Source organism: Lycium ferocissimum, unplaced genomic scaffold, assembly GCF_029784015.1.
Source record: "Lycium ferocissimum isolate CSIRO_LF1 unplaced genomic scaffold, AGI_CSIRO_Lferr_CH_V1 ctg3077, whole genome shotgun sequence".
Lineage (NCBI taxonomy): Eukaryota > Viridiplantae > Streptophyta > Magnoliopsida > Solanales > Solanaceae > Lycium > Lycium ferocissimum.
The window spans coordinates 114,630-136,752 of NW_026725343.1; the positions used below are offsets into that span (position 1 = coordinate 114,630).

At 37.0% G+C, this 22,123-nt stretch overlaps 1 protein-coding gene and 1 pseudogene across 1 annotated transcript; both read left to right on the top strand.

Annotated features, from left to right (window-relative positions):
* Positions 1 to 10,954: 10,954 nt before the first annotated feature.
* Positions 10,955 to 13,453, top strand: LOC132043933 (F-box/FBD/LRR-repeat protein At1g13570-like; annotated as a pseudogene).
* A 55-nt stretch (positions 13,454 to 13,508) lies between these two features.
* Positions 13,509 to 14,059, top strand: LOC132043934 (uncharacterized). Its single transcript, XM_059434396.1, has 2 exons — positions 13,509 to 13,661; positions 13,751 to 14,059. Exons 1-2 carry the CDS (start codon positions 13,509 to 13,511, stop codon positions 14,057 to 14,059), a joined length of 462 nt encoding a protein of 153 aa, XP_059290379.1.
* Positions 14,060 to 22,123: the final 8,064 nt, after the last annotated feature.

Below are 22,123 nucleotides of genomic sequence, written 5' to 3' on the forward strand. Positions count from 1 at the left end.
CAGGCCAAACTAGTGACACGTAATTCTGATTTAATTCGTCTTCAATCTCGATAACCTACAAAATAGGTATATTTGTTAATAAAGTCATAAAGTTATTGTAATAAAAAATAAATTTAAAGATAAAGTTGAAATAAAGCCTGTGGATTCGCTTTTGAGGCGAGGCCATAATGAGCCAAATGATGCTTTTCGCCATGATTGATAGGCTTGATCGTTGATCTCGCGATTTTAGGTTCCCGCACTCAAAGAAAAATTCTTAGTTTGGGAGGAAGTTGATTCGTGTTGACTCGAAGCTTGACGTTGTTGGCACTCCATTCGTCTTGTTTGTTTGGATCTTGTGATCTCCGTTCAAGACTCGGTAGATGAACGAGTTGAAGCAATTGAAAGAAAGTATTTCATTTGAAAGGTAGGTATGCAAGTATATGTATAAGGAAATGTAACTATATGTATATAAGTTGTGAAATATATATGTAATTGTATGTATGTAAGGGAAGATATATATGTAAATATATGTATGTAAGTTGCAAAATATTTCTGCCAACCTCAGATTGTGACACAATTGAAAAGTTATTTGTCTATACTATTTCCTGTCTGGTAGCCTTAATATTGTCGCTATCCGACTTTCTCTTGTCTAATCTTTCAAAATATGCCCCAATTTTGGCTCAGAACGGTGTACTAAACTTTTGTTGTGGTGTGACCGAACCTTATATAGGTTGCCTACGTATCCCGCCAAAGGAATCAGATCAGAACGTAGTTCGTAGGACATGTGAAAATGGTTTGAAATTTTCTAATAAAGGGACCGAACCCGATGTGGATTGCCTACGTATCCCACCAAGGGAATCAGGTCAGCGTAGTTCTGTTATGTAAATGGCTAAAGGTTTGTTGGCTTTCTACCTAAATATGTTTGACCTATATGTTGATAGTCTACGAATCCCGCCGAGGGAATCAGGCTAAGCGTAATTCTCCTTGTATAAGGATTTTGGATTTTCTGTTATAATGCAACCGAACCCTATGTGGGTCGCCTACGTATCCCACCACGGAATGCCGCCGTAGTTCGTACAAAGTGCTGTATTAAGGAAAAGTTGCAAACTAGGTTGTCCAACCTAATGTCGTACTTTTATTTCTTCTAGCTTTGAGGTTTGTGTCATCACCTATCGGCTATTTCATTTTTTTTCAAATGGAATCTTGTCTTGTCCTCTAATTTCTTTGTTACTCTCTCGGGGTGTATGTTGTCTATTTGTTTATGTCACAGTCATAGAGTTGGTAGATTTTATGAATAAAGTAGAAAATAACAATAATAGATGATTGAGGAAAATCGAAATGCATTCATAGTTTTTGCAATTTAAGTTTCCAAAAGATGAGGCAAAGCAACAAAAGTTTTTGGGCACGATTCAAGCCTCAATTTAAAAATCGTGCTATCTCGAAAGTTTATTACATGCTCATCTACTAAGACCCTACGGCTGTGGGGACGGAGTACAAGCCCAATTCTTCAGAGTTTCTCCTGGTTCGGCACCCCGGATGGTCGGTGTCTCGGTGTTGCGAGTAGCAATCTTCACTGGTACTTGTTTGGGATTGTCCCCACGGGAGCAACAAAAGTTGATGACATGCCCTTCTCCATCTTTCCAATTGGCGCAATGGCCTCTTTCAAATTCTTAACTTCTTCGATAGTTATCATGTTCACGTTGGCGTTTTCGTGAGTAGGCAAAGGGATTGTTGTTCACATTGGACCGAGCTCTAGTGAGTGGATTGTCGCTTCCTTAATCAAGGCTTCAATTTTGTTTTTGAGCAGATAGCAATCGTTGTCGTGCCCGACAACTCCGGTAACGGTAGTTACAGCGCTTGGAACCATCAAACCATTTTGGAATAGGATCGGGAATCTTCCCTTCAATAGGTTGTACCACGCCTGCCGCTTTCAGTCTTTCAAATAATTGAGCCAAAGGTTCAGCGAACCGAGTGTAATTTCGGGTATTTTTGATGTCCGGGTTTGGACGGGCTTTATGTGTGGTATGTGGTCGATTTTGGTAAGTGGGAGCTTGAACAAAGTTGGTATGGACGGGTTTTGATAGTGAGGTTCTCGGGATTGGTAGTAATTTGCTTGGATATTGTAGACAGTGGTAAGGAGTTAGTGGAGCTTGGTAGAGTTCGGGGCAGTGTTGGTAGGTAAGAGAAGGGTTGTTGTGGATAGTTATAGTATGTAATGGCTTGGTTTGGTGGGTTTAGAGGAGTAGTTGTAGGTGGTGGATTAGTGTTGGTGAGTAAAGGAATGTAAGGCGTATGACCTAGTGATTGATTTGGTGAGTTGACAGGTGGTGGATTTGCAAGGGTGATTGAAGAAAAGTTGTTGTTGGTAGATGCGTTATTTCGGGGAGAAAAATATTCCAGAACTGGAAAATGATGCGGGTTTGGTGCGACGTTCATAGGTTCAGGAGGTGGACTTTGGAGTGTAACGGGTAAGTTGGTCATGTTTTTAACCCGATTTAATTCTCCGCGTAGATCCTCGATCTCTTGAGTCAGGCGGGCGATATGTTCCTCATGTTGAATGGTAGTGCTATGTTCGGAAGTCCCAGGGGGATCACTAGAGACCACAATGTTTTCCGAACCAGTTGAAAGAGATGCGGCCTGATCAGACATAATAATTTCCTTTCCTTGAACCATCCAACTGCGTTGAGGTAACGAAGACGTCTTTGACCTTGTGAGGTAAGGATGGTCAGCCATCGAGTGTCAACACGAATCAACTTTTGGGAATAATAAAAATAGAAAGAAACACAATAATGCAAATGATGTCAGTCTAGGTAAAGTCATGATTACGTAAAGTCAAGTAGGTCATGTAGCAAATAATTCATCAAATAAATTCAAACAAGTTGTCAAACAAATGTACATGGATATATCAAACAGTAACACGTCCTAATATGCATGTGACCTCTTTGTGCCAGAGGTAGGCCTAACGTTTGTTTGAAGGGTAAAGTGTGCCATAATAAGTCATCCTGTTGCTTTTGATTAATTAAACAAGTCTATTTTCCCAAAATAAAGTACAAAGTAATGTAGTATTTATTACCTACTAAATGAATACAACATAAAGTTTTCCTAATCTAAGTAAAGTAAATGCAATTTCCTATGTCTAACTTTCAGCTCCATTTGTGATGTCCTCGATCTTCGTCATTTGTTGTACTCCAATGCAAATTCATACTTGCCATAGAAACGTTAGTTATTCCCTCCCTCCTAAAGTTAATTAATTAAAACAAACAGTCAATATTCAGGCATAATTACCCTTCAAACATGCACATAACGTATGATTTGTGTCACTTGGGGTCGTGAACCCACTCGGACGTTTGGGTAAAGTCATCTAATAGATTTAATACGCCAAGGGTATTAAACCTCCTAGGTTATGAAATGTATGCTCTTAATAAAGGGTGTTGGTTTAGTTCTATCTTAGGCTGACTAAGAATTGATTTCCTATGACACAAGATTCCCCCAAGTGGACAACTTGGGAGTGTCCGTGGCTGTTGACTGCACCGCCGATCGACTAAATCCACAAGATCAGTTCGACTAAAAGGTGTTTTAGTAGTGCACGGCCGCGAACCGCGAAACCGTTTTAAGTGTGTGAATTTGTTTGAATTTTCCAGAGTGGAGAAAAATGATACTTAATGACGCTTATCAAAACAAGAACATTTAAACAAATATATCAAACAAGCAGGTAATAGCACGTAAAAACAGTCAATAAAAAATAAAGTAATTTAAGTAAACATATAAAGCCTATTTAAACTAAAGCCGTTATGGTTAGAACCTAAGTAATCCCCAGCGGAGTCGCTAAGCTGTTATACCCTATTTTAACCGGAGTCAAAGTAGTTTATAACATCCCGATAATTCCGGGGTTAATTAAAGTTAAGGAGTCGCCACCTAATTGATTTGTGGTGAATTAGGGCACCTAAGGTTAATTAAAGTAATTATCTAAAGTTAACTCTGTTTAAAATCTACGAAACCAAAAAGATTCTAGGTAAGGGTTCAACTAACTTAGAGGGAAGGTATTAGGCATCCTCTAAATTCCATTAATAAATGGTTAATCCGACCGGACTTATGATTAGTTAGGCTAAGTGTAAATATAGTGTTATAGAAAAGAAAATAACTTTATAAGTATTGCTAAAGTTATAAATAAATATAATAATGTTATTTAAAATAAGACTTGTAAAAAAATATGATAGTTTGCATACAAGTAATAGCTTTTAAGAGAAGACTTAGCAGATTTGAACCTTTTGATAAAATTATGTCATATGGATATGGTGACGTAGAAAATCTAAACTTATCTTTATAAATAGGATTCTAAAGAAGTGAGTTTCTTTCTCTTCCTTTATTTAACCAATTTCGGCTAAAATATGTATACTTGGATAAATCTTGAAAATTGTTTATAGAGTATATTTGATTTCCTATTCGCATATCAGTGACGTCTTAAATCTTCTAAGATAGTAAAAGTGAATCATGATTCTTTTACTCAAAATATATAGTCATGCCATTATTCTAAAACAAATATTATAGACTATGAATCATTTTAACACAAAAAGAGGAATGAAATCTATGGGGGCTAATTGTTGGTTTCTCCTTCAAATTAACTACTCATTACACTAAACTAAACCTACTAATTCATTAGAGTTTATCTAAGCTAAGAAAAGACAAACAGGGTAAAGTATTAGTTGCACAGTTCAACATAAATGCAGAAAATAAAAGAAAAGGGAGGAGTAAAATGATTTAAATGGGCTCAGCCTATTTTAGAACTGCTGCTGTCTGCCGCCACTGTTATGGGCCTCGGCCCAGAATTCTTTTTTTATTTTTTTTGCCGCGGGTGGGCTGACTCGAGAGGAAGATTTCGTTGGGCTTTGGCCCAACACCAAATGCGGAAGATGACAAGCCCCTCAGACTCGTGTGCGAGATGGCCCTGTTCGTGGTGCAGTGAACAAAGGCGTTGAGGCCTCGGATCTATGCCCAAACTCGAACGAACCCGAATCCGATTAAAGTAGCTAAAGTTTCAAACTGGGAAAGTGAAAATAGAGTAATAAGTTCTGTTTTTTTAGAGTGAGGCTATCTTTTTATGCTTCCTCCTCCTTTTTCTTAAGATTTTCAAGATGTATTTATAGTGAGATGAAGGCTAGGATTAAGGTTCTCACAGGCGGGAATTTGAAATCTCAAATTCAAATTGAGTCCAAGTCCGTGCTCATCCGAACGTTGGAGTCCTTTCACGTGCCTGTTTCAGATTTTTGCCCGAAGTGGACCGAATTCCTCTGGTCTTTTGAGGATCTGTTGTGTTCTGAAACGAGAAAAAGGGATCCCCTGCCATTTCAACGTCAGAACCAGGTGTGAGGACAAAACTTACTTGGAAAGGGAAAGACAAGGACTGTGCTCGGTTAAAGGGGTTTGTGTGTTTGCTAAATGGAGGGAGGGAGAGAGAGTAGGGTTTTCTAGAAAGGGAAAGAGATGAAGAAGAGTGCGGCCGTTTTTGGTTGAAGGGATTAGGGATTATTTTTAATTAGGTTTTAGGAAATAAAGATTGACCGGGCCGGGTAATTGGATAATGGACCGGTATCGTCGAGGAGTTGAATTGTCAATCGGTCCGTCGAGAGGGAGTGATGTAATTATTTGGGCTATTTATTTGGCTGAAATTCTTCCTCCATATAAATTCCATTGGGCTTCTAACTTAATGACTAGTACAATGCACTATGTAAACGCAATTAGTAATTGATATGTGGATACAAATCCTAAAATGAAACGATGACAAACCATTTAGAATTTGTGATAAAGTAATAATAGTAATGTTGATAGTAGAATAGTGAAAATTAATAATAGTGAAAGATAAAGTGTTTAGCTCGTCAATAAATTTAAAAGTTCCAAGAAGTAAATTGAAATAAATGAGGGACAAAATTGGGTGTCAACAATGGGGACAACGATCCCCTGAATCTCGGGCTCATCAACTGTATGGGGCGTTGTATGGTGAGAAATCCGCAACGGGCCGAATTTCTCGAACTTATCAACTTGAAATATAACCCTTCGTTTGGGGGCTGGGTCGAGAACCTTGACCCCGATTATCCGAGCTCCTCCTGACCTATTGCCCTTCGTTCTTATTCCGAATCTTTGGGCGTTGGTTCAAGAACTTTGACCCCGATTTTTACCGTATACAGATGGTCCCTTCATTTTTCGAAGGAAAGTATTGACTCCGGGAAATCTTCTGAATGAAGCTGAGCAGTTCGTACCCCGCCGCCTTTGACAACACATTCCATCACTTCTGAACTGTGCCCAATTTTGATTCATCATTATTATTGCCGCCTAATCAATCTCGAGAATTCACCTCTTGTCAGAACTTTAAACCTTTCAACTTCTCACTTTTTCCTATATAAATCCCATACTTCATATCTTGCCATGCACTTGGAAAAGAACCCTAAGTTCTAAACTTTTTAAAACCCTTATTTGTAACTGCTTGCTTCTAAACCTCCTTTTCGACAATGACTTCCATACCGTTGCTAACACAAAGTGCGGATCACCCTCATCACCGCCGTTGTCTGCGACAGGAGCATCCAGCCACGAGGAGGAACTAGAGTGCCTCGCTGCTGACATTCTCTATGCTTGTTTCAGATAGGGAAAAGGGTTCAAAATACACTCAAACTATGGCCAAAGTTGCCATAACACACCTGAACTTTGCGAGGGTCCTATGACCCCCCTGTACTTATTTTTTGTGTATTTTCTACGCCTTTATATGGTGACCTGTACAAGCGATTGTATCTACTCTCTTTGAGCGCGTAAGATTCCATATAAAAGTGTATATAATACACAAAAAATAAGTCCAGGGGGGTTATAGGGCCCCCGCAAATTTCATGTGTGTTATGGTAACTTTGGCAAAATCAAAAGAAATTATCGTTCATCTTCTTCATAGAGAACCGGACCGAAATTTGATCCTAATGCACTTCAAATCTCAACCAAACATCACCAAATTTCAGATTCGAATTCCTCTCGACGTTCGGTTCTTTTGATATATCACCCACTCGAAATGGAGCTCATTTCGGCAACCCGAAAATTCGAATTCGAAGCTTCAAGCTTTGTTCATGGCGCTACGGAGTCGTTCAGCTCTTGTTCACGTTCCAGACGTCTTCTAAGCTCGAGTTCGCTTCAAACAATCAAAGCAACCAAGAATTTTATTCATCAAATCCGGAATTTGAAGACCCGTATCCGAAAGCTTCAAGTCGAAACTCGACGTCCCTAATGGAGTTTTTTTTACATCGGGTTCTACTATCTTAATCCACTATTATTAATCATGTTTTCAATGTCGACAATGTCACAAATCCTATATAATATCGAAAAAGACCCGTTTGATTTGGTCGTCACAATGGAGTTTTTTTGGGTTTGAAATTTTGGAAAGTGGAGATATTGAAAATACCCAATTGAAGAATAATTAAATCTTTTAAACTCAACACAAAGGAAAGCAAAAGACACAAATTCTTGAACAAGCACAAACTCAACACAAAAGGCACAAAGGAAAAGGCACGATAATTGAAAGAAAAATTAGCTCTAACGACTGGAAAAAAATTTAGTCACTATAAGTGAACTTATAACGACCGGATTCATCTCCCTTCGTTAAGAAGTGGTCGCTAAAAATCAGATTTCCTGTAGTGGAGCGCGTGCATACACTCAAATGAGTTTAGGTGACTTTGTCCATTTGAAAGCGTAGATAATACACAAAAAATAAGTCCAGTGGGGTCATAGGACCCCCGCAAAGTTCAGGTGTGTCATGGCAATTTTGGCCATAGTTTGAGTGTATTTTGAAGCCTTTTCCCTTTCAGATATGTGAATGACTTCAGAGTTTCTTACCACCTCAAATCTGTGGAAAAATTCGAATCCTATATTGATGCCACTACTATTCTCGCAGTTCGGAACGATTGTAATTTGGGTGCGGATATCGACATCCGCCCTTTTGAATAGAGGGTAAGAATCAACCACCATACTACTGGTTTTTCATTGGCCTATACTTACCTTTTTTCTGTTGAGTTTTCTCTTCCCGTCCCCAAAATGATAGAGGATTTTTGCCGCTAATACCGCGTCTGTATCAGCCAAATTGCTCTGCAGATTTAGAGGCTCGTATACTGCCTTGAGATTTTAGCCAACATAGTGGGGGTTTCTTTTACTCTCGACCACCTAATTCATATTTAAGTTCCTTGAGTGATCCGAGGTGGCATAATTCATTTGTACCCTCATGGGACTCGAGGCCTTATAGACCCTGAGGATGATTTTGACAGGGGATGGTTGCATCGATTCGACATGATTTGCACGAACCAACTCCATCGTTCTCTGTCCATAGGCTTCCCCGAGGTGTGGAATCCTACCCCGGATCCGGCCGAACCCGACCTTGTAATCACTATCTTTAAGTGGGTAGCTGCACTGTTAGGCGCCTCTCGTGACGTGGGCTGCTCTTGGAGGAACATGGCACCCGAAGGATGGAGAGGTAAAAACCACTGTGAGTTTCGACCTGCTTGTGAAATTTCTTGTTCGTTTTTCCAATTTTATAATCTAAGCCCGAACCCTTGATTTTCAGGGCTCCCTAAGAAGAGATCCTCTTTAAAGGAAAAAAACATTAGGGAGGAAGATACCGAAGAATGCTGCCAAAAGGTATTTCTACGCACTAAAACTTTCATTAAGGAATCTTTTCCAAATTCTCAACGAATCAAGGGGTGATGGGTGCCCGAAGTAGGCTTGCCAACCACTTTCGTAATACGTACAAACTTTTAAATTTTTCGCTAAAACTTTAACGATACGAGTCTAACCTTAGTTCTAAGATACAGAGTGTAACATGTTCCACCAAGGAGATACACTCGAAAATGCTCATTTTGCAATTATGTTGGTCATGATAAGCACAAGTGTCCTTTACGGTATGGTGATCAAAATACATCTCGCTGTGGAAGTACATCTCGTGGCGGAGGAAACTTTCGTGGTGGTGGCAGATCTAGTGGTGGTGCACATCTCGCGGTGGTGGCGGAAGATCAACACAAGGGCATGAATTAGTGAATGTATTTTAAGTTTTTTCTTTCTTTGATGATTGTATTTTTACTACTTTTGGTTTGTTATTAATGAACAAGTTCAAGTATTTTCATATTGTTATGAATGATGCAATTTAATTGTTTTGAGATTGGTATGAATGCTGCAATTTTGATCGAAAAATAGCACACTTAAATCTAAACCCTAAAACATAAAGAACTTAAAGCTAATGACACCAAGTCTTCAAACAAAAATGGAGTTCGAGTACTTTTCAACCACTAAAACGGCAATCCGAAGTTTTGCTTATCCTTGATGTATTGAGCCTACCTTATTAATCGCACAAAAATAAATAGGGTTCTATATAAAATATTGAAGTTTCAGAGTCCTGAAGCATGATTAATCTATGACTAAAGTACGTTTAAAAGTATAAAGAAAGAGGAGTTAACCAAAAGAAAAAAAGAAGGGGGGGGGGGGGGGGGGGGGGCCCCTTTAACACAGTAAATTACTGCGTTATACATAGTTTTGTCACTTTTTTTTGTTGGGGTATTTTAGTTCAGATGGTCTTTTTTGGTCATTTTAATTCCGAACTCCTAAAATTGGAGGGCATACTTGTCAGTTAAGACCAAGTTTGAGGGCCTGTTTATATTTATGCCTTATTTAAATCCTACCATACTTGATAGAATAATTAATTCGTCTTTTTATTTTCTTTACAAAAATAAGAAAATATAAATAAATTTCAACCTAATCTGTCATAACTGCATTGTGGTAACTGGTAAGCATTAGGCTACGCGTTACCTTCTGTTTGGATGGTTGTTTCCCGTGGTTCATTAATGTACAATATGGTATGGTACAGTATGGTGTTGTGTTGCATTGTACTGTATTAATGAACACAATGTTTGGATAGACTATATCGTTTGTTGTGGTTTAATAACATTTGTATTGTTTGGTTGACAGTATGATACTGTATAATAATTTGTAAGTTTACTAAAATACCCTTAACTCTTAATTAGAAATTAGTTTATATATATTAATAAAACTCAGGTAAAGAATAAAATAGGAACTTTAAAAAATAAGTAGGTAGAGGCAACTTCGACGAGAAGCAAATGTCAAGATATCTTTTTTTTGGAGGAAAGTACTTACCAGGATTAAGACTAAAAGATTGAGCGTGAAACTGACCGGAAAATTCAACAAGCAGCTCATCGCCAAGAAATGGAGTCGACCACATCAGCAATGGACACAGAAACAAAGAAATTGGGTCAATAACAACAACATTAAGTTCAAATTTCACAAAATAAAGCTGAACTATGCAATAAAGATGGAGTATTTACCGATCTCAGGTGTTTCAGCAACAAGCAAAACCCAGTTGGAAGCTTGGACATGGAGGCGCATATCGTGGATAGTTTGTTCTATCTAGTGCTTTTGTTGCCCGGATATGGGCTTGGACAAATATTGGGCTTCTTTTGCTCAAATTTAATAAATAAACTGCCTAGTGGGCAATATTAATTTAAAAAAAAAATGGGGGTGGTGGAGGGGTGGGTGGTGTGAGGTGGGATGAGGGTGGGGGTAGTGGTGGTGAGGGATAGTGGGTGGTGTGATATGGGTGGTTGTGGGATAAGGGTGGGGGTGGGTGGTAGGGTGAGGGTGGGGTGGATGGTCGAGGGTGGGAGTGGGGGTGAGTGGTAGGGTGGAGGTGGCGTGGGGTGGGGTGAATGGTGGAGGATGGGGTATAATGGAAAAATAAAATATGTAATCATAAAAAAACCATCAAATCTGTGGTTATAAAAATTGAAACTTTTCATGGTTATATAACCATAAGATGAACCACGAGTTTACAATACCATACCACATAATTTTAAAAATAATGAAAACAAATATGATTTCATATAAAACCATACATTAATGAACCATGGAAAACCGCCATCCAAACAGGGGGTTAAACACCAAAAGTCACCATTTATTTAGTTACCAGAAAGAGGCACCATTTAATCCTCGTGAGACAACTGAAGAAAAAAAAAAACGAACAGACAGTGAAAAGTTGTGGCAGTTTTCAATATCTGCTATAGGTAACCCCGTGGACTCAGTTGTGTTGCTCTCTCCAATTTTTCTTTAACGTAAGAAGTATATTCTTAATTGTTTGACTTCTTATTGTGCACCCTTCACGTTAATATTCCTTTTGCAATTGCCCCTTTCATTCCACACCATTGTCTTGTATTGGTGAATGGTATGGCAATATTACACGAAGGAATTACCTAGTTTATTTGGAGCCTTTTTTTGCTTACTAATGATTTGAAACAGAGACATTAGCAAAAAATTGCAAAAAGAACACGAGACATTTGGTCTACAAATGTATTTGTTGTTGTTTCCTATGCCCTATTTAGAAAAGGAAAATAACCACGGAATCAAGTTTGTGTTTGTTTTCTTGCTAACAATCTCTAGGTTTACGGGCTGCTCCTTATTTTCTCTAAGTGCTAAAGCTTGTATTCATCCACTATGTGCTTATTTTACTATACTTGCTCTCCATTACTTTCTTGAATTATAAATTGTTCCCTCGCAGCAGGTTCCTTGTAATAAAAATTGCTTATGAAGCTTTCAATTTTTCCTCCTTGTGTGTTTTGTTTGTCCTGTTTAGAGAGGAGAATCCACATCTTTCAGATGTTCTTCGCAATTGAATAGCTAAATGCACTTATTCCCTCCAAAACCCATGGTACATATTGTCCGCTTTGGCCCAACAGACCTCACAGATTTATCACTCGGGCTATGCCATCATTGAGCAAAAATGCGTGCGTACCATGTGAATTTGTGCTATACCTTATAGAGTTCTTCACTTGTGCAATCTTCAAGGAATTAAAATTAGATGAGAATATTACATGATAAATTCTAATCTTGCAGAACATCTTTCCCGTGGATGCTCTATCTGTGGCATGCTCCGACTTTTATTTCTAATATGTTCCAATTGATAATGCTAGCTCTCCTGAGTCTTTTTTATCTACTGAAACTATGTGATTAGATAAAATATGTCTTACTTCTATCTTTTTGGCTGTTATGTGTTAATGGCAAAGGCTCATGACTATTTGGGAAATGTATGGTGAACTGTGAGTTTAATTGGAAAGAAAAATAAAGTGACAGCATTTTCCTTGAGGAACCCTAGCTAATGCGAGGAAGAAAATCGTTATATAAAATTTAAAACAAGTTAGATGGACTTAATTTGGGAAAGAGTAATGAAACCTAAGTCGGAGTTTTTTGGATTTCTCTGTAGATACTAACAATGTTCTCTCAAAATGAAGTTTGTGGTCCTCCAATCTTCCAATTTCTGCTCTTTCCTCTCTTACATACCTTAATTTTGTCTCTCTGATATAGGAAAACAGAAAAATATCTAGTTGAAGACATTGAACAATCAGTCATATAAGTCTATGTATATGTTGTTGAAATATGTATTCATGTATTCATCTAGTTGAAAACATTGAACAATTTCATGTTGCCTTTATATAGAAATTCTAGTGAGAAATATTGAATACTTTGAAAGTCGAGAAGTGCATTTGCTTGGTACTTTTGGTTGACTTCCCGGATTTTCTTATCTTTCAGAAGTGACTGCAAACTTGTCAACACATGACCATGAAAAGTGCGAGGAGATCTGGTGTAGATAAAATTAGCAATCTGCCCTGTAATATTCTGGACGGAATTCTAGGGTGCTTGCCTTTGAAAGATGCAGTGAAGACCAGTATATTGTCAAAAGACTGGAGGTATAAATGGGTCACACGTCCAGAACTTGCGTTTGATTATCACTTTTTCAGGTCACTTGCACATGAGCAAGAAGCTAAGACAATCATTTACCAAGTCCTATTACTCCATAAAGGACCAATACTGAATTTTATACTCAGCGGCTCTAACTTGATAAGCTTTCCTGATATTAATAATTGGATACTCTTCTTCCCAAAGAAAAATGTCCAAGAATTCACCCTTCAGACATTCTCACGCAATAGATATCATTTACCTCCCACCTTTTACATTCAAGCAACCAAGGCATCTGGAACTTGGTATGTGCTTGTTCCACCCTCCACCCGGTTTCAAAGGATTTGAGAAGCTTATCAATCTTGATCTTCAGGACGTCACTTTTGTTCCAGCAGTACTTAAGAATCTTATCTCCAGAAGCCCATTGCTTGAAAGATTGAGGTTGCGTTGGTGCACAAACTTTGACACCCTTGAAATCGATGCTGTTAATCTCAAATGCTTTGACTTCAGAGGAGCATCGAAGTCCATTTGCTTCAAGAACGCCCCTATGCTTAGGAAAGCTAATGTGTATCTTACTTCACCAGCTTCAGCGGATGCATCTTCTGTTTGTTCCAATCTTACAAAATTCTTCTGTTACATGCCTTGCCTAATGGAACTGGATATAGGTGGTTTTTTTATTGAAGGTAATGGGCATTTGTGGTATTAGTTATTATAACCAAATGATGCATCGTATTTGTATCTTTAACAAAATTTTCACATGCTTCTAGTACTTGACGATGGGAGGTCCGCCGGAGAATGCTCTGACTGCTCTGAACAATGTCAAATCTCTTAGAATTGGGGGAATGTTATTTAGAACCGTTCAGGAGGTTTCGTGTGTTATTTACTTGATTACGAGCTGCCCTAAATTACAGGAGTTGACCATTGAATGTGTAATCACTCACTCCTTTTTTCCCATTAACGTGATTTAATATTGTTTTGTCATCTGAACCCAGCCTGACCAGTTCCTGATAATCTTTAGGAAACAATGAACACAATGAACGATGTTGCGGAACCTATTGTACAATTCTTACGAGACCAATCAAGCTTGTATGGTGTTATGAAGATGCTTCAAAGAGTGCGTATGAGTACTTTTGGTGGTCTTGAGATGGAAATGGAATTTGTGAGGTTTATATTAGCATATGCACCTGTACTTGACAAAATTTCCATTTGGAATTATTCATGTCTCCTCATTCAGACGGGTAGACGACTGACGGATAAGATGAAACAATTCCAACGAGCATCACCCAATGTTGAAATCATAGTTGATGAAGTTGATGTAGAAGATTAGTATTAGTTTTTGTTGATGGTGCAAGACGGATCTTTTATTATTATTGGTTTTTGTTTTGTTTGTGGAGCTATTGCAGCAATTTTTGAATTTGGATTTGCCTGTTATGCACTGTTTGTGTTGCCTAAGATACTTATATAAATCTAATTAATGGTAAAGGGTCATATTTGCCCCTCTATTTTCAAAAGTTGTTCACATATCTCCTCTATTTGAGTATGTGACTGTGTATTACCCAACCATTACACTTTTGAATAAAAATTCCCCTCAACCGTTATAGACCCGGACCTACGAATTAAAAAGACATGTGGAGGGCCATATACACATTTGTATATGCCCGATAGCTTTTACTCAAACCCAAACCCCTGATTTGAAAGCATAACCTACTTAATGCTAGTTAATTTGATTCTATTCTGTTCTTCTTTCTTTTCGGTGTCGGTTACCATCTCGAATTTTCTAATTAGGGAAGAAGTAGGTTGTTTGGATTGGGGCTTGGGCAGTACATTTGAGGATGCAGTAAGTATTTAAGTTTCACTTCTCTTTTATTCTTTACTGTTTGTATAATAAAATTCATTTACAGTATAAATAAATCATTTTTAAAAATTTACCTGTATTTTTTAATTGTTTTTGCAATTACCTACATATAAATATATTTATAAAGTTATGACGAACCATTTTTCACTTATATAAATAAATATTAAAGTTTTTATTATTTTTAATAAAATTTATTTTTTGTTTATTCTGCTAATTTATTTTATTATAAAACATCATTAACTTATATACTCAATTAGTATTCTCACTTTTTTCTTCGACTTCAAGATAATATTTATTTGTTATAATACATAAATTAAAAAAAATGAAAAATATCGTGATATTAAAGAGGTAAAAAAAAGAAGACAAAAGTTGATAATGTAAAGGGTGAAATAGGCATTTACAAAAGTCAATTAGGATAAAGGGGGAAGAATGTCTATTGTTCAAAGTTGAGGGGGGAGTTTGGATTTTAAAGCATAGTTGGGGGAGTAAATGATTTTCACCCTTATTAAAAACAAAAGATTCTCACCGAAAAATATTAAATAAAGGGGTTATCGTTCCCATTCAATATGTGAGGGGGGTATCGTTTCCCAACCCTTAAATGTTAGGGGGGTGAAGTGGGATTCACTCGAATCTTGAAGACTCTTCAACAACTGTATCTTTTAAGCATTCCTAAAAGAGAGGACACCAAAAAAAAAAAAGGATCTTCAACAATACAATTATTATTTATAGTACTGAAGACTCTTTAACAACAACAGTTATGAATCTTGAAGACTCTTTAACAATTGTTTTCCTTGGTAATTCTTGTCTTCCCTCTCTTTCTTAAGGGGTGTTAATGGTACGATTTGAAAGGTTATTTTATAAAATTTATACCATATCGATTTTTTGATTTTTTTATTTAGTATAACCAAAATTAGACTATTCAAAACCGTCCGATCATCTCGGTTTTTCTTCGGTATCGGTATGGTTAGTTAATTTTCGGTATCTTTTTAAAAATAAAAATTTCATGTAAAAATTAGAATACAATACCATGCATACTCCAGTTGGACTTTTGTCACACCCCAACCTTGGGGGGTGTGGCCGGCACTCGGCACCCGAAGGCCCGAGCGAACCAACCATGGCATCTGTGACATGTAATATAAATAATGGGCCGACAAGGCCTCTATATGATACTAACAAGAACCAAATGTGTCAACCTGCACGCAGAAGAACCCAACAACAATATATAAGGCCAACAAGGCTATATCATGGTCATGCCAACTGTACAGGGGCCGACAAGGTCAAGCAAAACATATATACACCGACAGGCGAGTACGCAAGCCTCTAAAAGAGTAACACGTATCAACGAGTCGGGACGCAGCCCCCGACATATCCCAAAACTATACATATACATATGCATCTGTACTTATGGACTCAGAACTAGCAAGTCCGAAGAAGTGGAGTGCAACACTCAATCGCTGATCTCGGTGTCCTACTGCGGAGGCGCGCCGGCCTGTCTATCAGCACCTGTGGGCATGAACACAGCGCACAAAAGGGCGTCAGTACGAAATATGTACTGAATATGTAGGGCGATAAGCACAAGCACAAATAATGTAAATAATGTGAGAAGGGATTTAGAAACAACCTGAAACTCTGTTCAAGGCCACTGAGGGCAACCAAAACCTTAACATAAATGTAAATGCATGCTCGTAAAATCATTCCTCAATGTGAAGGAATATATCATATCATATAACAATAGTAAATCCCTTTGTGGGGTGAGCTCATCATCATAACATCCTCTCTGCCCAACTGATCAGTGGCGATGCACAGCTACGTGCCTACCCGGCCGCCTACAACACGGCTCGGTAAGAAAGAAACATGTCTAGGTGCACATATAAGTGCCTACCTAGCCGACTATAGCGCGGCTCGATAATGAAAATAAATACATAGATAAGCGCAATGCAAGACTGACCTCAAAAGATATGTCATAAAAAGAGTCTGAGTGACCTGTTGTCGTTATCCTCTGACTATCATTATTGTCGATACGTTCTTTGGTTTCCAATTATGAGACAACCAGCACAAGAAACATGAAAGTTACATTTTAGGGATTTATTTGAAGTAGACATCATGTTCAAGCTAGCAGTAGCCATGATCAATATGAACGTCAAAGAAAGAACGAACAAAAGATTCCTAGTTCTCTTGAGCGACCAACAAGGAAGATGAGAATACTTAAATCTTCTTCGATGTGAGTTATTCATGAGAAAAGGGCATATTTAATCATATTTATCAATTTGAAGTGAAGCAATTTGAATTCGACGAAACAATTCAATAAACATTCATTTGAGTTCTAGTCATGCTGAAAGATATAGAGAAAGCCCTACATACCTTGTTGATGAAGTTATATGCATTTTTCAGGTCCTTGAATACCTTATGAACAAATTCCTACACAAAACGAACTATTCAAGATCAAAATCAAGTTCATAGCTCATGAAAATCTTCATTTAGACATTTAAGCATGCAACTCGCGAGCATAAGTTCGTAGGCTCTTTTGTAGCTCAATTTCCCAGAAAAACGCTACCAAATTCTACTTTCCTACCCCTCCTCATCAATACGATCCTATCCATATTCCCACAGATTCAAACAACACACCAAAACCATACAAAATAGCTCAACAAACAAACTCTATTCACAAGAGTTCTTAAGGAATGGCAAGAACCTATCTTATGAAATTTCAGCCAATTCTTAGGATTAATTACTTGTAGAAGTTCAAAGAAATCAAAAGGGGGTTAAAATATATCTTAGATCATGAAAATCACTTCAAACCCCAAGTTATTTCAAAGCAAGGTTTCCCTCCGAAAGGTGAAATAGTGAAGAAATCACAATTTCGACATGTTGTTCTCCACGTTGAGGTTGTTTGATTTGCCCTTAGGTGTGTTATAATTGATGGAAGATGAGTAGAGAGTTTTTCCTAGGGTTTCTATGTTCTTTCAAGGTGAAGAAATGGAGAAAAATTCGTCCCAAGGCATCTATTTATACTTGGGCAAAATAAAGCCACCAACCCAGCACACTGTCCTCGCGGCAGTTTGCGTCCCTAGATGGAAATGCCAATATCTCTCTACTCCAATGTCATGTCAATAAACAGTTAAATGTGCTGGAAACTAGACTCGTAGACCTTCAATTTTATAGGTGGATCACCCCGTAACTCCAGGTATATTGAGAGAAAAGCTCTTCGACATCTAACTCAAATTTTAGTGAAATTTACAAACGTAACTTGCGACGACCTTTGTAGACTTTCGTATTACAACTCTTTGACTTCAATACTTAACATACGACTATCATACTATTTAAATACCTCAAAACATTACCTTCTTAGCATGTTATCCACCTTACGGTACGATAACGCACGAAAACACGAGGTGTAACATCCTTCCCCCCTTAAGAATATTCGTCCTCAAATGTTGAGGGATATCTCAACTCTCAGGATTTCTAAAAATTTCGGCAGAGTTATCTCTATAAACAGGACTATCCAAAGCCTGTCAAGCAGCTCAAACCAATATCCAAAGCCACACAGGGCCACACAACAATATAACAATGGCAATTTGGCCTCACACGACCATCTAAGTATGCAGAAATCAAGATAAGTATGCACACTAAGTATGCAGAAATCAAGGCTAGGGATGTAATTTGAGCTACAATTGCAAGACAATTAGTGTTTGGAAGATGAAGATTGTTGACACCCAATTTTGTCCCGTCTTCCCCCAAAATATCTATTTACGCTTCTGATATTTTGGCAACTTTAAAATAATTATTTATATTTTTACTATAATTATCAGCCTTTTATTAATACCGGCGTTTTCGTTCGTTAGCTGTTATTGTTTTTGTTGCTACTACCATTATTATTATTATTATTATTATTATTATTATTATTATTATTATTATTATTATTATTATTATTATTATTATTATTATTATTATTATTATTATTATTATTATTATTATTATTATTATTATTATTATTATTATTATTATTATTATTATTATTATTATTATTATTATTATTATTATTATTATTATTATTATTATTATTATTATTATTATTATTATTATTATTATTATTATTATTATTATTATTATTATTATCATTGTTATTTTATTACCGGTATTATGATAATCCGCATTTTTTATCATTTCAGCATCACATTTATTTTTGCATAATTAAATAATAGCGTTTATTTACTGTTGATTTTCAAAATATTATTGCGCGGCTATTACGACATAATATATTTTTTAGTCCTAATAATTACATATTTTAATTTGTCCATATTTAAGTCCTAAAACCACTTGGGCTAAAAGCCAATTCGTAGAAATCAGCCCATTTTAATACCCAACCCATATTTTATATTCACTCATCCGCCCAGCCCATTATTTAAACAATACCCGGCCCACTACACCCAGGAGCCGACCCGACCCGTCTTTAAACACAAAGATAACCGGTAGGGTTATCTTTTCACTTCAGCCGCATACCTCACCCCGCCCCCTCTCCCTCCTTCGTCTCTCTCTCTCCCACGATCCTCGACCAAAATGGCAAATTGACAGTCGATTTTCACCTTCCCCAGACCGTGCATGGTCGATTTGGGGAAGGCAATTAATGTTTTGCACCCCTCGGTCAGTGGTCAACGATTGAAGGTTTGTCTTCTTCCTCCCCTTTTCTGTGTCGATCTGAAGACCCTTAATGGGTTTTGTCTTCTTTCTTCGTGGTTTCTGATTCAACAGCAGAAAAGCCTTAACGTTGATTTAAAAATAGTTGACCAAAAGATCCCGCCTAAAATCGAAAACCCGAGAAAACCCTAGAGGCTTCCTATAAATGGTTGCTTATGAGCCAGAAATAAAAACAAGTTTCGGATTGGAGAAACCCCTCCCTAAAAATTAAGTCTTCTTTTTAGTCAAGAAATTCCTCTAAAAATTGAAACAAGTTCTTTTTTTTTTTTTTTTGCCGCAAAGATAAAACATAAGTTTAAGCCACCTGAAAATTTCCTAGAAAGATTAGTTTATTTAGTAGTGATAGCATTGTTTGATAGCGAAAAAAAAAATCTAAATTACTTTTGTTTCCGCACTTGGTTCTGTTTGGGCTCGAGGAAACACTAACTCGGCGAGTTCGAAGTGTTCGAGGTATATCGGAGGCTCGAGCCCCCACTTCGCTGCACCCGAAGAAGGTCAGTGAACTTTCCCCATTTTATGTATCTGCAGTATTTTACGTGTTTAATCTAATTTGTGTTTGCGTGTTAGCTAACATCTGTGTTGGTGTTCATTTAGATGAGTTTAATCTTCGTTCGTGTAGCGTCGCATCAATTAATGATATAGTTAGTTTAAAAATCACACCTGTTAGATTCATTCATTCATTTGTCCTACGTGTTAGAATATAGTCATGTAAATTGCCGGTTCAGGATATATTATGTGCTATTTTTTATTCAGTTGTGCTTAGTAGTTTCAAGCATGTTCACATATATTACTTGGTAGGTTTTAAGCTCGGTTTAAGTTTCCTTTGTATGGTTTAGTTGGTAGTTAGTGTTTAATAATTTTAGGGCGGTCTGACATGCCTTGGTTTTGATTTCATTCCTGTTGAGGTAGTACTGTTCTGTTAGGCTGAGATTCATGCTTTAAGGATTCATGTGATCTAGATACGTGACAGTTGTATATTACTACATTAGTTGCTTTATACATGGTTAACTTGTGGCAAATGTTCAGTTAAATGGATAATAAGCTTACTAAAGGTTAATATAAGATTCTGTTCTTTATTTGAATCTGATGTATTATAAAAGAGGCGGGTAAGAATTTGTTTTATTTTTGGACCTATATTAGCATCATGTTAGGGGGCGGCCATGTGCTTGTTTAGTTCGAAGTATATGAGTTGAGTTTGCCTTTGCTAGCTTTGTTTCAAATTTTTTGCTGTCCGGATATCATTCATCTTGCATATTACCCTTGAGTTAAGGTCTAGTATGCTCCTTTGTTTGGATTAAGTAAATGACATGTTCACTTGTTTGGATCTGTGCATTAGCCGAGTGAAATCATAATCATATCTCGTACACTGTTTAAGATTGATTTGGAGCATGTTCCTCTAGTCCATCGTTGACCAATATACTAGTACGAGTATCTACAAACCCATGATAGGTGATATTTCTCCCTTTAAAATGGTAATGCTTATTGAAGTTGGTTCTTAAGGTAAAAGAATGGTCCAAGAGTAGTCTTTGAGCTTGTTGTCATGTCTACTGTCAAATGTACTCATATTTCCGCGTTAGTGTCATATCTTTATATTGTTTGAAACTTAGTAGTACCTATCTTTGGTTTCTAGTTGTCTTTACTGTGTATTGGTGGTATAGTATGGCTACTTTTAGGTTCAAAACGAGACCTATATGTGCATATAAGAGTTGAGTTAAAAGGCACTGGTTTGGGTGTTCGTAAGTGCCAGTTCTTTTCATATAAAGTTTTTGCCTATTCACTATCATTCTAGACAGTTAGTTCAACTATTAAATATTGATAAATTTGGAAAACTGATCTGAACTGAAATGTCTTCACTATGCTATAGAAAACCTTATAAATGTGATGTTATTTTCTTATATGACTGCCCATTGCAAGTATACTGTGTGATTATGAAGGTGGATATATGAGATGGACTTAAATATACATAGCGTATATATAATCTTTGATCTATGTTGAAATTTTATCTTTGCATGTTCGATCTTATTCTTTTGGATTATGTACTAATCCTTTTCATTTCATTTCTTGCATGACCATCACATACGAGTCCGAGGGACTCGTTCTTCTTCCGCATTCGGTCTTGGGCCAAGGCCCAACGAAACAGTGAATTCTCCCTCCGTTCAGCCCAGTCCGCAGCAAAACAGAAAGGAACGGAAATTCTGGGCCAAGGCCCAATAGCGTGAACAGTTCTCAGCACTCCAAAAATAGGCTGCGCCATTCTCAACAGTAGACTGTTCACAGCAGCCCAAAAATGGGCTAAGCCCATCTCATTGCATTTTTTACACCTCTATTTTATGTCGTGCATTTAACTTGTGTTATGTGACTAACTTGTTATTTTGTTTTTATTTTCTTAATTTAGGTGAACCTTAGCGAATTTAGTGGGTTAGCTTTAGTGTAATGGGTAGTAAATTTAAGAGAGAAACTCAATTAATACCATAAGTTCTATTTTCTTCTTTTTACATTAAAGTTATTTATAGTATCTTAATATTTACTTTCAGAACAATTGATTTTTAAAATAGTATATTTTGAATCAAAGGAATTACGTTTTATTTATTACTATCTTAGAAAATTAAGACAGCACCAACATACAAATATTAATCCAAGTATATTTTATAAACGTTTTAGATTAATTCGATTATACATATTTTGATCCGAACATAGTTAAATAAAGTTAATGAAAGAGATAAAGAAAGTTCATGCCATTTTCACCACATTTTAAAGAAAATAACCCTAGGCATTTCTACATCACCCCATTGATATGATGTAAATTTTATCTAAAGTTCACACTTGCTAGAAAGCTATTAT